At 36.4% G+C, this 16,762-nt stretch overlaps 1 protein-coding gene and 1 long non-coding RNA gene across 3 annotated transcripts in view; both read right to left on the minus strand.

The window, feature by feature from the left end:
• Positions 1-16,762, minus strand: part of LOC134801194 (uncharacterized) — a 156,341-nt gene continuing 139,579 nt past the window's right edge. The window contains exon 2 of the long non-coding RNA XR_010145639.1: positions 1-2,794. This is a non-coding gene — a long non-coding RNA (uncharacterized LOC134801194). The remainder of the gene's footprint in view (positions 2,795-16,762) is intronic.
• The window catches only part of LOC134801167 (complexin), a 136,428-nt gene continuing 119,666 nt past the window's right edge, over positions 1-16,762 (minus strand). For both annotated transcript variants that reach the window (XM_063773713.1, XM_063773714.1), the window contains exons 3-4: positions 6,150-6,282; positions 1-5,597 (exon numbers count right to left, since the gene is read on the minus strand). In XM_063773713.1, coding sequence (XP_063629783.1) covers positions 5,524-5,597; positions 6,150-6,282 — 207 coding nt within the window. In that variant the 3' untranslated portion in view covers positions 1-5,523. The remainder of the gene's footprint in view (positions 5,598-6,149; positions 6,283-16,762) is intronic.

Below are 16,762 nucleotides of genomic sequence, written 5' to 3' on the forward strand. Positions count from 1 at the left end.
TGGTGGTACAATGTAGTTATTTATTATTTAACAACATGTTAGGTAGAACATTTTCAAACTCACCCGCGGCAGCTGAAAACCCCTACCTCTAAACTTTATACATAACTAATAATGGGACCTCCGAAACATAACAGCATGGGACACAAAAAGGCGAAGCCTACACTACGTGAACCGTGAAACTAAACCGTATCCCTTTAACGATAGAGACGATTATCGATTGGCAGTTTGTACAGCCAACTGCAAACGAAACCTAAATTATTCTCAACAACGCGGTTTCACAAAAGCTCAATCCAATTATCAATTACCTAAAAACATTTTCAACAATATTATTAACCCCTTTTTTCGTTTTTCCATAACTCTAAGTTAAATGTAATCGTGGATAAACTACTAACCTCCGTTAATCGTTTTAATAACAATACAACATGCCAGACCACACGCAGTGGTCGATCAAAGATTTTTTTTGTCTTTACACTTTTTTTTGTTACGGTTAACTTGCGATTTAACACTAGTTGTCACTAATATTAAAAACTAACCTTCTATCAGTGATCTTGGCCAATAATAACTATTCTAAAAACAACAAGCGCATAGGGAAACAGACGGACAAAATTTAGCTATATAGAAGCGGTATCATGGTCGCATTTTTATCACCTGTCATGCCATGCGTCACTTTCACACTTACATATTTGTTAGAACGGGACAGGCATGGTGACAAATGATAAAGAGCCGACCATCTCAGCCCTACAGAGCGTATTAACCAGCTTTCGCTGTGGCAGTTTAATCCATCCTTCCATTTCCCTGTGCCTCATTTTAAGACCTGAAAAAAAAAAACAATATAGAGAATAAAAGAAACAAGCGCGTGTGTGTGGCACTTTTACAGTCAGTTCTTTGCTTTTAAAAATTCTCTCTATACTGCGAGTAACGTCAGAACATATAACGTAATATATATCTATGATAAAGTAATATTGGCGTGTGTCGAAGCTCTCGTGTGTGTTCGATTGTGTCGTTGTCTCTAAATTCATCTATTACTATTTGTCTATGGTGTCCAGGATTGCATTCCGTTCCTTTAGCGTTAGCATTTATTGACATAAATGTGTCCCTTTTATTTAATTCATTCAAAATAAAGACTTGGCTTAAAGGACTCGCATCCAGGCCATAATTGATTAAAAAAGTAATGAATCATTTTATAAAAGGAACACTTATTTTATGCTAGTAAAGACGTACGTTAGAGGAGAAATTACAGTTCTCAGACACGCAGAATGCTGCCGATTGAGTCTTCATTTGAATAGTCTTTGGTCTATGGTATATAGACGTGTTTTTCAAATGATTAAACAACCAGATCCTAAGTGTTCAAAGAGGTGACACATTTGTAACATTTTAACTAGAGTGTGTTGAGATAGAGGACTACGAAGGAAAACACGCTAAAATATAAAAATATACCCCGTCCAAAGTAGTCAGCCATTTAAAATAGTTTTTTTATGTTGAAATAAGGTCTTTGGCTTTAATACGATGGGCAGGGTATACGAAGTAACAGTGAAATGTTAAAAATGTGTCTATACCCGTGGCAGACCCTAATCTACTCCAACTATATGTTCATTTATCAATAAATTGTTAACAAGGTTTGTATTAAATTGTATAAGTCTACCATTTCATAACTCCTCTAAGGAAAGAACAACAGTGAAAGATTCACCCTACACAGGGCAAGGAACATTAATAAATTCAAGAAAAACTATCACTTTTAAGGACAGGAAGCCTGTGCAGGCCAAAAAGTCACTCCCACCTAAATCATCTAAAAAAACATATATAAATAGACAACAATAATTATTCATAGTAAATATATATTTTACCCTGAGTACGAAAGTCATAAGATCAATCAATCTATTTACATCAACTGATCGCCGAGAAAATCTATAGTTGGTCAAAATCCGTGTGGGCCTTAAATGTAGCTAAATGCGTGAAAAGGAATTTGTTTTTTTTTTTTTATATAAATAACGTACAATTATTACTAAACTACACATCTACCTTGTATAAACCTCTTTATAAATGCACTATATTTTTTTAATATAAAAGAAAAGAGTCGGTAATAGTTTTATCTGTGAGTGTGCAATCATCTGTATGTAAGTTTTTATTTACTACCAATTGAAAGACAGTGGGAAAGACAATGTTCGATGCAGTGATGTACAGTATAGTATCTTGGGCCAGGTTGGTCCTGGTTCTATATATAACCTCGCCGCTGCAACCTTAGGTAATAACTTGGTACCTCGTAGGTATTGTACTTGTAATGCAACAACCATTTGATATCACCCAAATTCCATTACAATATGCGCAGTTAAGCATATAATCTAATTACAATAAACTATACATTGAACATCGAAAGCTTAATACAGACACACAGATAGCCGCAGCGTTAAATATAATAATTTATTTTAACAAAACTTTCGTCAGACACAGTTAATATTAGATATATTAAAACGCGCTCACGTATGTTAAGTTATTATTATTAATTGCTCAAAATGTTGCGCTCCAAGGAGCTTTTTTAACGGCAGCACGCGTTGGCGGACCGACGCAGACTGCGAGCTGCAGCTCTCGGCGCGTGCATCGGGTCGTTGAAGAAGCTCCTCGTTACGGTGCGAAATATGTCGAGCAACTTACGTGAGTGACCGGTTTTAATATGTCCAATATAATAATGTTATATAATAAAAAGAGAAAATAAAAGACGAATTGAAGAGAGAACGACACTGATTCACACGTCAAGAGCTCACACTTAACTATTTTCTTCATGCAAGTCGCGTCAGACCTAGTTTTTATTATAAACTGAAATAGATGGCATATACTAAAGAAAGTGACCTAGGCCTCCTAAACACCAACCATGATAACTTTGCACGGACTTGGCAATAAAATACTTAGCACTTGGCAGGCAAACTTAGCGTGGTCCCACTAAGCAAGGCTAGTATCTAACTAGTAACATTTCATCGTTAGTATCCATAATAACCCCTGGGCCATTCAGGTCATCCGTCCCAATTTCCTCAGCATATGCAATCTTGAATGATTCTACATTAAAACAGCACAAATCAAAATTGAAAATAATTTGATTTGTTTTTTATAGTTTTACATTAGTGACAGTAGCGATAGTCAAGTATCTACGTACCAAAATAATCCTCCTGCTAGCACTATTACTACTTTAAACGGGAATCAACAACGAAGAGCACAGGCTAGAAACTACCTACTATTAGATCGAAGATAGACGCACAGACAAGGGAATTATATATATATAGGTATATATACTCGATAGCTTCTGGATATAGAAGTGGCAACTAACATTAAGATACAAGGAGAGCTCAGAGGTGAACTTTGGAACATTGGTCGTGTCAAAATGATATCAAAATCGACAGGTCCGACTGAATCTTATATCTATTATTGTTTATTCCGAACTACAAACAACCTTTAACTATGATTGCCATGCACATACATAGAACTATTTGTTGTAATATGATAAACAGACATTGGATTTTAGAGGGCAAAATTAAATGACACGCAGGGAGTTCATAAAAGCATCGACATTTAAGATTGTCGATATAGCTGCTCCTTACCTGTCATTTAATTTTGCTCCCTAAAATCCGACGTCTGATGATAAACCTAAGCTAGTCACACATACAACGTGAAATACAAAGATATAGGTACCTTAGTTTTAAGAGAGTGATGTTTGCAAGAATGGACGGGAGCTCAGAGATGCGATGCCCATCAGTTGTCCGAGAGATAAATGTATCGGGACATAATAGTGGTTTCATGTTTATGTTGCAAGAGCTATGGCTATGCGTGCTCGAAATTAGGTCCTATCGAAACAAGCTATGAAAATATACATATGTGTGCAGTAGAGTGCGAGAAAATATTGATTCTTATACATCAGAAAATAGAGTAGCATTCTCATAAACAATCAGAAATTATTGTTGTATTTTAATATTTACATGTGTGTGTATATTGAATAGTATTTCTGATTTCGCAATAGATATTGAAGGTAGGATATAATTGACCAGAATACAGTATAGATAGGTACTTAAAGGAAACGCAGAAAGGAAGTAGAAAGAAATGATAGTTTAGATCTAAAGCGTGATGTTACAGAACGGATGAACGCTGTTTTAGTGGAAATACATGATGTGCTGATCGAATGCGAAGAGATCACAGTCCTAGAAGAGAGACCGGTATGCGTGATAGTCGAAGAAGCTATTACCAGACAAGTGTTTCGCTCGGCGCCGGCCTAGCGTTTGTTTATTATTTATATATCACAGCTTTTGACGATAACAAATCTTTTGCATTTGCAGCGTTATACGTGGAGATAATTATCCGAACAACCGGCTCTGTGTCCTTCTCGGTCCTACTTCGCCGTTAAGTGTTCTAACTGTCGCACCAAAGGGCAAGATCGCTCGAAGAATTCGCTCTCACTACGTAACATTATATCCCTAAGCATTAAAACATCGATAAAACATTAGATTCGACCGTCGCGTGCGTGAACGTAAACGCGATGTGTGGGTCTCTGATATCTACAATTTTACATTACTCTAAACGAACATCGATCTTATATTAAAAGCATGCAGAACAAAATGGACAAGGGCGGCGATCCGCGCGGTTCCTATTATATGTTCGATGTGGACAATAAGGCTAGGTCGGTTACAGGTACACCTAAACTGAATACACAGACACAACACCGAGTAACACTGCAAAAGCACGCATGCAAGAAAGTCGAGGCAATAGTTGAAGTCGCGAAGGAGCGGACCGGCCGAGGCCGGGGAATTTGGATGAAACAAATATTCGTAAAGACCTAATACATTGTTATTTCAATGTAGCCGCTGGCAGAGAGAGAGAGAAGTATCGTAAACACAGTCGAGTATTGAAACAACTACACGCGTGCTAAGTCTTCCTATATTACATATTTCCCTCTTTAATAATAATACACCGTTTCGTCTAGTTGTATTTATATTATTTCCTCTTTACACTTAAATAACAATATATCACAAGCGTCAACATATAAAACTGGTATGTTTCACATTTCACACGAGCCGCCGCGACGCGGTGCGTGCACGCGCACGCACGCACGGGTCACGCACGCACGGATCACGCACGGCACGCACGCTTACGCACGAGCGCCGCTGCGGCAATGACTTTTTGACCTTGCTGGAACGCGCTTTACGTACATATCGGTTGATCGAGGGCTCACATTAACTTTTATGAATGTATAAAAATATTATTGCTTATTATCAAGCACCAACGCGCCTCTAGCCAACTACGTTCCGAAAAAATTTAGAATTCGAATCTCTCCTACGAATTTGAGCGCGAATGATTATCCGAACGAAATCGTCCTGGGCGGGAGGGAGATGTGTTTGGGTGAAACATCGTAACAGTGACCTTAGCACAGCTACATCATGTATTCGGTTAATATAATAATAAACGTGGCGCCATGCGGCGGCCATTTTGTGGTGGCGGCCATTTTACGACGGCAGCCATCTTGTCGCCGGCGCCAGCGCTGCGCGCTCACTGCATCACGCACTTACTCTCGATCTGCGATTTTAGTTCGTTAACTTGCGTTTCGATGGTGTTTTTCAATTCTGAAACATTACAAAGGAAATTATTACTAACTTGAATCGTATAAGAAAGTTAGTCACATGTAATTGTAAATCTACCGGGTGAGGCCTTTTTACTTTCTTCAATGGAATTTTTAGGGTCCCGAATCGGGACCTTTGGGTCGGGACTCCCGATGCCAAAATGGCAGAAACGGAACCTTTATAGTTTCATCATCGGTAGATTTTGTGAGCCGTTACGTAGTTTAGAAACTATATTTCTAAAGGGGTGTTGCTCTTGCTGCTGCTGTTCCACCTCCTTCTTGGGGATTGTGTATTGATGATAGGTACTCACTAGTAATTCATCCTGGCCTTCTAGCGCGGCCCCGTCTTCTTCTTCCTCATGAGGAGGTTGTCGGGCTCCTGCTGCTGTTCCACCTCCTTCTTGGGGATTGTGTATTGATGGTAGGTACTCACTAGTAAATTCATCCTGGTCTTCTAGCTCGGCCCCGTCTTCTTCTTCCTCATGAGGAGGTTGTCGGGCTCCTGCTGTTGTTCCACCTCCTTCTTGGGGATTGTGTATTAATGGCGGGTACTCACTAGTAAATTCATCCTGGTCTTCTAGCTCCGCCTCGGCCGCGAGCTCCTCGGGCGTCTTCTTCTTCCTCATGAGGGGGTTGTCAGGCTCCTGCTGCTGCTGTTCCACCACCTCCTCTTTCTTGGGAATTTTGTACTGGAATCAGGAAAGGAAAGCGTTAGGCACAGTGTTTAATTTTGAGTGAAATCTTAAATTTACTCATTAGCGGCCTGTACTCATTTGGTTCTGTTGATTTGGCGCGAATGAGGGGAAATCGTTAGAAGTCTTAAAATGTGCTAGCTAACAATTTAAATTCACATATTATCACCCAATGTATTCTTATGAACACAATTTATGGTATCCGCTTGGGTACCAAGTATTGCGATTTGCACAGTACCAGCACGAATAGGGTGAAAGGGGATAGCATTGAGATTTAGAGGACAGTGTTCGAATGTGATTTTTTTATATTCCTGAAGCAATTGTTTTGGAACGAGTGGCTAAGTAGCATATTCTTTTTAAAGCAGGCGGCAAATTAAGAAAATGAACTCGTATTTTGACGTGATAACGTCTTATAAATGCTACCGGTGCATGCACGGAAAAGTGTTACGTTGTGGACAGATCTCCATGGTAACGTTACGTAATTTAATGGTAATGTTTTCTTATGACGTTATCACGCAAAATTATAGACTTTACAGACACCCATATCTTTTTAATTAAGTAATTTTTCTAATGACATTAATATTGGACCCGAAATAAGACACAAAATCGAGTGACCTGGTGTTTTATTTTAATAAATAGAATTGTGTGAATAAGTTTAAAACTAGTGAAGGACTGAATAAAGACCCTCGAGGAAGGTAGTGACAAGAACTAAGAAAGATATATGACAATCGCATACAGAATACATAAAACCAAAGGATGGAAACTGTGTGTGTATCACAAAATAGACCCAAATCAGCATTCAGCATGTGCTGTTCTTCCGTAGGCCTCGATACAGTGCACTGGATAAAATATGTGTAAATAACAGTTAAACTCCTCAGGGCCTTTAGCTCCGTCCCCAAATAAGGTCAGTTGTGGCAAGTGCTTCCATTGGGCAACTGCACCTATTCTAGGATACACGAATGGCGAAAGGATCAATACCATCCCACCATGAGTTCACTGTTCCTTATAAGGTTAAGTGAAGTCTTAGAAAACGGATCTATAACTCTTGCACCATCCATGTATCCCAACGCAGGCGCACTTGCACCGTAGGGGCACTTATTTCTGCTGACTTTATTCTATTTGGAACAGCTGACCTGTTTACATTTGCACTTCCGCTTGCATTTGGGTGAGTTGGTGACAAGTGGCCCCAACTAAGGGAGAAAAGAGTTTGGTAAAGAATTTAGAATTTAAATGTTTCTTGTGTCAATTTTTCAAAGAAAATTATATAAACACTAAAAGTAAAAGATGGTTAGACATGTAGCCCCAATATTACAGGGTTATATGTTACATTTTAAACATAGTTGAAATTCGACTTAATGTCACTATGACAATGTTCAAATTTCAGTTCGATAAAAGTGAAACATAGAACCCTGTAATATTGGGGCAGCGATGTGTATCGAATAATTCAATCCTAACCTGGTTTTAAATCTTAACAATGGTCAAAAACAAATAATCAAGACAGCAATTAAAATATTTTCCGATTAAAATAAAATTTCCGTAAGTATACGAGGACATTTGACTTATTGTTAGACAATTAACTTTTAACTTAATATTTTAACCAGCGCACTTCATATTTTTAGTTTTATTGTTACAAATAATACCTACTCATCAAGGGTATCGTCTTGGGTCGTCAAGTCAAGTTCTTAAATTAGTCCTATTCTGCTTTCGTCACCCATTCTACATTCGTCACAAAATGTCACAATCGTCGGGGGCTTTCAATCTAGAATGCGTGACGAAAGCAGAATAGGGATAATTTAAGAACTTGACGAAAACGAATGGGACGACCCAAGACGATACCTCATCAAGATAATTTAACAAACCGAAACACAATTAGGTTCCGTGGTTTTATCACAGAGATCCTATGGCCCCTCCTGTATCCATCATTAGATCAGCTCGATGATACCAAAGTATTGAATTGTCACGCAACTTACATAATTATATATTTCAAATTTCAGCGCAATCGAGTACCTAATGGGAAAATGGTCTAATTTATTTTGCAAGATTTGACCAAACATTATTACAAGCAAACATTGTAAGTTAAAAGATAATATTCTTATCCCAGTGTTTCTAGTAGAAATAAAGCCCAACCGTATTATTTCAAGACTAACAAGCTGCCAGCAAAGGCAATAAGAATGCGTTTTGGGAATCCATGACATTTGGAACGGAGCGAGTTCGATATTTGAGTGTATCGATGAAATTGGTTGAATTAGTGCCCGAGCCGCTGTGCCCGACTTGCCCTAATTTCCCCGAGGAAAAGCTCAAAGGTTTACGTAACGTCATAGTATGGAGTTTGTAGTATTGCAATTTGGGAAATATTTTTCAGTTGATGCTGTTACTTATTTTTTAGTAAAGATATACAGGCCAATTCGAACGTGCACTGAACATTAAACCGATATTAGAATGACATTGAAATTATTTTTTTAAGTGAAGCCAGAGGCCGTGAGTTCAAGTCTCACCCAAGACAGTATTTTTTCCACCTTTAAATTTATTCTAAGCTTAATAGCATCGTTCGCAGACTTTTCTGCTTGTTAAAAATTAGCTCTTATCTCGCTCCGACTAATACATGTGCGGACAAATCTTATTAGTTTGATGTCAGTTTGAATTTGAAAATCGTGCAGTCGTCTCACGAATATTTTTTTGTGTTTTTGCTCAATAGAGTTGTTTAAAGTGTATTGATGAATTGATTATGCAGTAAACTAGCGTGGAAGTGCAGCTAATGAATAATTAATCTGGAAACGCAATTAATAACCATTCTTTAGTCAAAAAGTCTATTTATAAGGTTCAGCTATCGTTTAAAAAAAACAATTACCGAATAACGTCATGCACTATGAGCACACTTTTGTCATTTGGCGAAATGATCACATATTTTTAAAAATAAGAATTATAAATATTAGTAAGTCTTAGAATATAATAAACGCTTAAAAAACAAAGCTCAATGAACCATATTAAAAATGGAACTCAGTCCTGAAACAGTATTTTTTAATCCGATTGCTCCAATAACGCTCCCCGGGGATCTCATTACTCTTCAGTCATCAGTAACAAGGCCCACGAGGCTAAGACAATTTTAATTGTGCCGGGCCTTATTATAAAATGAACATGATATTTAATCTTGCCGACGATATTGCGAGTTTGTGGGGAATTTTAAAGACTTCTTCAATCTTGAGGTCCAGAAACTGACAATCCACACCTCGATTCTAGCATTTACAGCAATATCAAATAAAGTTTTTTTTGAAGTTTTAAGTAAAAATAAATCTGTATCAGGAAATGTTTTCAGAAATATAAATTTTGCAAACAATGAAAACATGTCAAGACCTTAATATATTCCTATAGGCTTTATGAGATGTCTGTCTAATTAATATGTGATAAATAATACGATTATAATACTTTTTTTTAATTCTCACAATCATCTATGTATTTGAACGAAAAGTAGCTTAAAATTTTCCTGTAAATTTCGAAAATCATCCGAGAATGCTTCTGCATTAGAGAAAATGTTTTGCAACTTGCACATTGCTGCACCCAATGCGTTATAAATATACAATATTTCGTTTCAATGTTTCAATATGTTATAGTTACACAATAGTCATAAAAACGTTTAACAACAGCCATCGCCTCAAAGCGCCCTCAATATTCCCGTCACTCCGTTTTAATTATGCGTAGAAAGCTTTTAATGTCATTATGGAGTACGGAGACTACGGAGCGAGACATCAATGGCCTGCACTTTAGGTACAGGGGCCTTACCATACCTACTGTTATATAACTTATATAAGGTGCTACTTTATTAGTTGCAGATATTTACACATATTTAAGTATAATACATTATAGCTTTTACGATGTTTTTTGGAGAAAACTGAAAACCTAATTTACGTAAAAACACCCTGTTAATGTGATTATTAATATAAGGACATCATGGTAATGCCCCTGTTGGCAACTAAATAGGCCCTGTCTTGTAACGGAATGAGACTCAAGTCAGTTCAGTTATCTTAGTATTAAATACATAGCAAGATATAGATTATTATTTATTACTTATTATAGATGATTAGTATAATATCTGGGAGCCCAAGATTTGGTCGGAAAACATATAAAAACTCAATAATGCGCGTTTTCCCAGCCGAGAAAAACGCATCGAACGAAGTGATCTCATAATAAGTACTCCATAAGCAAAATTTGGTCCAGAGCACTGAAAAACATGCCCCAGGTGTTCTGGACTCAAGTATAGTCCGACAAGAAATTGTAGAAAATTATAGAGGGCGCCATTTCCTACGTAACTGTCACATTTTTAACGTAAAATGCTTAAACATGGCAACAATTTAGTATGGATTTCTTTAGTTCCATTTTATTTCATTTCTACTATTTTATGTCGCACTATACACACAGCCAAAAAAGACAACAAAACCAATACATTTACGACCACAAGTACCAGTTTCGTTTGTAATTTAAGGGATAGAATAATATCCCGGAGTCTCTAGAGGCCCGCTCTTCATTACGGGTAAAGAAAGGAACATGAGGATATTATAATAAATATAATGATATTATGTTTTTGTATAATGATATCGAATAGCACTAAAGGTCTAATGGTAAATGGTTAAAAACATAACCTTGTTACTTACACGGGTCTTTAAATGGTTAAAAATTTAGCTTTGTTACTTAAGAGGCCCACTGATTACCAGTCCGCCGGACGATATTGGCCTGTCAGTTAGAAGCAAAATTTGACAGCTCCGAACAACTGACAGGCTGATATCGTCCAGCGAACTGGTAATCTGTGAGCCCCTTTACACGTGATATAATGTTTTTATGTCACATTTGATTAGAATATTTTACAAACTGGAAGGGTATGGTGATCGATGTCAATTGAATACAATTTTGCGATATTTGGCATTTTTAGGTTATAAATTGTATGGAGATGACATCTATCATCGTACCCTTCCAGTTTTAAAAATATTATAAAAGTTATTTGTACAACAAGAGATCAAAGTTTGATATTTCTTCGAGTGCTTATTTTGAGTCCCGTGCAAGCGAAAGATTCTATAATAGATTCACGAGCGTAGCGAGCGAATCTAATTTAGAATCTTGAGCGTAGTAAGGGATTCAAAAGCGCACGAGATGTAAATAACTTTGATCTCGTGTAGTACACAAATTTTTTCACCCGAAGCAGTGAGAACATACCTAGAGGGACAGAGATAATAGAACCCAAGTATATCGAACTTGTATTAGACCCCGCATGTTGAAATGACTATAAAGGTCACTTGAATGTCATCTTGAGTGAGACAAAATGACTCAGTGAGCAAAATCGCATTTTGCTCACTGTTTTTAAGAAGCAAAGTACCCTTGTTCGTGCTGCTGAGGTGAAAATAGTTATTTGTACAACAAGAGATCAAAGTTTGATATTTCTTCGAGTGCTTATTTTGAGTCCCGTGCAAGCGAAAGATTCTATAATAGATTCACGAGCGTAGTGAGTGAATCTAATTTAGAATCTTGAGCGTAGTAAGGGATTCAAAAGCGCACGAGATGTAAATAACTTTGATCTCGTGTAGTACACAAAATTTTTCACCCTAATAAGCAGTGAGAACATACCTAGAGGGACAGAGATAATAGAACCCAAGTATATCGAACTTGTATTAGACCCCGCATGTTGAAATGACATTTGACTATAAAGGTCACTTGAATGTCATTTTGTCTCACTCAGTGAGGAAATCGCATTTTGCTCACTGAGTGAGACACACAGCAAAAAAGTATTTTCACCTCAGCAGCTCGAACAAGGGTACTTTGCTTCTTAAAAACAGTGAGCAAAATGCGATTTTGCTCACTGGGTTGCTCACTGAGTGAGACAAAATGACATTCAAGTGACCTTTATAGTCATTTCAACATGCGGGGTCTAATACAAGTTCGATATACTTGGGTTCTATTATCTCTGTCCCTCTAGGTATGTTCTCACTGCTTAGGGTGAAAATTTTTGTGTACTACACGAGATCAAAGTTATTTACATCTCGTGCGCTTTTGAATCCCTTACTACGCTCAAGATTCTAAATTAGATTCACTCGCTACGCTCGTGAATCTATTATAGAATCTTTCGCTTGCACGGGACTCAAAATAAGCACTCGAAGAAATATCAAACTTTGATCTCTTGTTGTACAAATAACTATTTTCGTTGTAAGGTTAATAAGGTTTTGCAAGTTACACTTGACTGATTTAATCGAATAATCAGTAAGCGGTCTTCTACTGTCGTCTTAAGAAAAAAACAGTGTCCAAAGAAAAGCTTAATACCATTGGGTTTCAGTAAAGTACGTAAATAGACGCTAATGTAAAATAAATTATCTTTGGACTCTTTTGTCCTGCAACTAAATCTACATTAATAAATCATACATAAAGAAATAATACCGACTTACAATATGAAAGTAGCAATAAAGTTAAATTTCCATTAAATTTTTCCAAGCCAATAATCCCAACCTTTTTAGTAAATAAAATTTAACCTCCAAAGTTTCAGACAAAAATCAACCGTATTACCTATTGTTTGTGGTTTAATTTTGAATATATATCAGATTTCATTATATTAATCCGTGCAAATCCCTGTGGTAGACCCTCCGAATAATTTATTTCTATAATAAAAGGGCGTAAGTGGTGTTATTTTTGTTTGGAGACCCGTCATTTTGTGTAAGAAGAGTACTATAGATAATTTATTACTTATGCATAAATTCTAATTATAAAAGAGTTTTATTACTGCTGTTATTTATATTTTATTTTTATATAAAATGTAAGTAATCTTCAGGATTATTAAGAAGAAAGAAATTTTAGAATTTGTTTATGCCTCTTTTTAAGAAGATGTCGACTTTACTAAGTATGTAAAAAAATCTTAATTAATATACAATCACCTCGCAAAATATGGCCAAGGGCTGAGAATATTGTACATTTTATTTTACTAATTATTTAGAAATACATATTTAAACTATTCAATTGTTTCTATCTTTTTTCATTTTTTTGCACATTAGGTCGAAGGGTCCATATACCATATTAAATGTGCCAATATTTATTTTGTTGTGGACCTATATTCTGTACAAAGTGCAATATATCTTTAAAAACTTTGTCTTAGACTTACTTACTAAACTTAACTTACAGGAAAATTACATACATTGTTTAGGGACAAGTTGTGATTTCGTATTTATCCCGCCCAGAATGAGACGGCTCGATTCGGAAAATGAATTACATTTCTACTAGACTTCAACAAGTTACGATACGGATAATTTAAAGATATTTGTAAGATAGATATGTCAAATTTGACGTTTCCGCGATTCTGGAGGTCCTCTTGAACGATTTCGACAAGTTATGACTTATTATAGATATCCAAGTCACATCTAGTCGATATCTAATGTAGATCTAGTTGATCTCTAAATCATCTCAAGATCTTGTGATTATCTCGAAATCCGAATAGGCCTGTTAGGCTCTTCAAACCGGCCAAATATCCAAAAATCCAACGAGAAAAAACAAACAACAAGATTATTTTCTATGGGACGATAACACTTGGCGCCTACATTTTTTAAATTTGCCGCTTTTTTCTACTGACGAAAATGGCTTGACAGACTATATAATAAAAATCGGTCCAAATAGTACAATAATTAAGGAAAATCTTGAGCTAGTGAGTTTTCTTCGTAGACCCGACGCCAGGAGCCGAGCTAGCCTCACGGAAGTCAACCTGACTCGATTAGGGAGTCACGTGGAAACGGACTCCCTACTAGAGTCAATTTCACATCCATGGGCTCCTTCTCTTCTCTTCTCTTCTCTTCTTTTCTCTTCTCTTCTTTCTTCTTTGATCTTTCTTCTTAGCCCTTTGACCGCCAAAACGCATAGGACGCGCGCGGCTACAGGCCAATATTTCGCCTATTTACCTTCGTGGATTGCGGCATAGAGAAATATAGTAAGAATAGAGTGCTCACTCCATACTAGAATGCTGTAGTGACGCGACACACGAAAATTGTATTGAACAACAATTTACAACTAATATTAAAAACAGAAGCAGTTGTAAATATATTTCCAGTTAATCCGGTTATAATATTAGCTGAAAATTGTTCAGCATTAGACTTTTCGGTTGTCGGAACATCTATTGTGAAGTAGCAGTACTGATAATTCCGCTACTCGATGCTAGATGTCGACTACGAAAATAATAGTCGTTTTGGCACTAAAACTAATGTATGGAGTGAGCAGTCTATGTATTTTTCTCTATGATTGCGGTAAGATTTAATATTATGAAATAGATAAATCTAAATATAAATCAAGGTTCACGATGACGCAGCACACGCTCGATTTGGCGTTCAAAGGGTTTATGGGCAGTGAATGGAAATACCGTTCACTGTTGATGGGTTTATCTTTAAAATCGGATCCCTTTGTTTGACATAATTATTGAAAGTCATAATGCATTGTCAGATTATCATTAGTCATAATTCTGAAACCGTTAACTTTTCAGAATTTTCTTAAGGGTATATATATACCTATACTTCATAAAAGAAACCTAACCTAACCTATGTATACATCCTGAAAAGTTACGCGTTTCTGAGAAAAACCAAATTATGACTAACGAAAATGCGGACAAACATTATATTATGGCTTAAAACTTTATGGGAAACAATAGAGACCCCTTTAAAATACTTATAACAAAAAAACTTCACAAAACAATTTCAAAATACCATCCTTCTTCCTCGCGTTGTCCCGGCATTTTGCCACGGCTCATGGGAGCCTGGGGTCCGCTTAACAACCAATTTCAAAATACCATCATTTCTTCGTTTTCATCGGCAGATCCACATCACCAAATTTAATGTTGATTTCAAATGTTTGACTATAAATATACTTAAATTCAAAGCCTATTGTACTTCAAGAGTTCCCTAGATTTATCCAGTGTCATTATCCTGATGACAATGAGACTGTGTTTGACATTTTAAGGAACAACCATAAATAATCCTTTTTTGAAATGGAAAATTTTGTCCCCATACAATACGTATGACAAGTTGCTAGAATGATTAGGTAGGTAGGTAGTTTTAGTATATATGTTTTATATCATATATAATGTATTATATGTATTATATATTTTGAATATATATAGCTGTTTGCATATTTGTTATATTTCATATCCCATACTTTGTATATATATAATTATAGTAGGATATAGGTTTACCTATCTTGTAGGATAATAAATATTTTATATGCCGTTTAGTACAGTTTTTATGTCTACCGTTCTCCAATTGTCCCTCAATTGCTCAAGGGTTAACTGGAAGAGATCCCTGAAAGGGACAAGTTCGCCTTTGTACTAATGATGTGTGTTCTTTCATGTTTTATGTTTCTTTTTGTACAATAAAGTATTTTACTACTACTACTACTGATTAAGTACCTGTTGTGGAATTTCTCAATTTCAGAAACTTTCCGACGGCATATCAATTTAATAACTTTACTACAATAAAATAGACTCTTATGTACAACCAATAAACAAATTCATTACTTGCAAAATAAGGGTAAATTATAAATTATAATATATGTGTTAGTGTAGTGTATGAAATTGTATCGCCTTTTCCAACTACTATACAATGTGTCAAACTGTCAAACAATCTCAGTTTCCGATAAACATAAGGGTCAATGAACTTAACCCCCTGCCGGCCCAGCACTAACCCAGTTACAAAGCCATCAGGCAGGGAATTGCCACCGTCCTTCGATATCTTTACTTAAACCTATAGTGTCGTTCGGAAGATTTTGTATGCAAGAAACAAGATTCATGTATCTATTCGCAACACTACTTTTATCCGAAACTATTAAGAGTTACCTACACAAACCTAGACGCCGCAATTTACACAAATATTTACATTTAGGTACCTACATATCATATGCTTTGTGGCTACCACCACACCAACAGTTTGGCACGGATATGAACGCTAGCGTGAACGTTTTTATTCTTCTTATTATTTCGTTTTCGACAGGCAGCTGCTGATACGTCTAAATCATAGTTCACTTAGCACGATTTCACTGTTTAGATAGTTTATCAAAACTATTTTTAAATTGATTCACACTTGTAGAGTTCACAACTTCAGAGGTTAATTTGTTCCTTTTCTGTTTACTATTCGGTTTGCAATAAAGTTTTTGCCGATATTTGTTTTATGTTTTGTTGTTACTAGTTTAAGGTAGTGTTCTCTTGTGCGCGTGTTTGGGTTTCGAGTGAACAGGTCGCTTAGTTCTGGACAGTCGTAATATCCATGAATGATTTTGAACGTCTCGATCAATGTACCATGTAAAATGTAAAATGTACCATGGAAGCAAGAAATAAATGAATGAATACTGAATACCTACTGAATGAATCAAGTCGTCACGTTCACGCCTTTTTTGCAGTGTTGTCAGGCCCAGTTTGACAACTCTCGCACCCATATACAGGATGGCAAAAAAATAACTGCTTCCCGTTGCCAGGGAGGTT

This window comes from Cydia splendana, chromosome 21, assembly GCF_910591565.1.
Source record: "Cydia splendana chromosome 21, ilCydSple1.2, whole genome shotgun sequence".
Taxonomy (NCBI): domain Eukaryota; kingdom Metazoa; phylum Arthropoda; class Insecta; order Lepidoptera; family Tortricidae; genus Cydia; species Cydia splendana.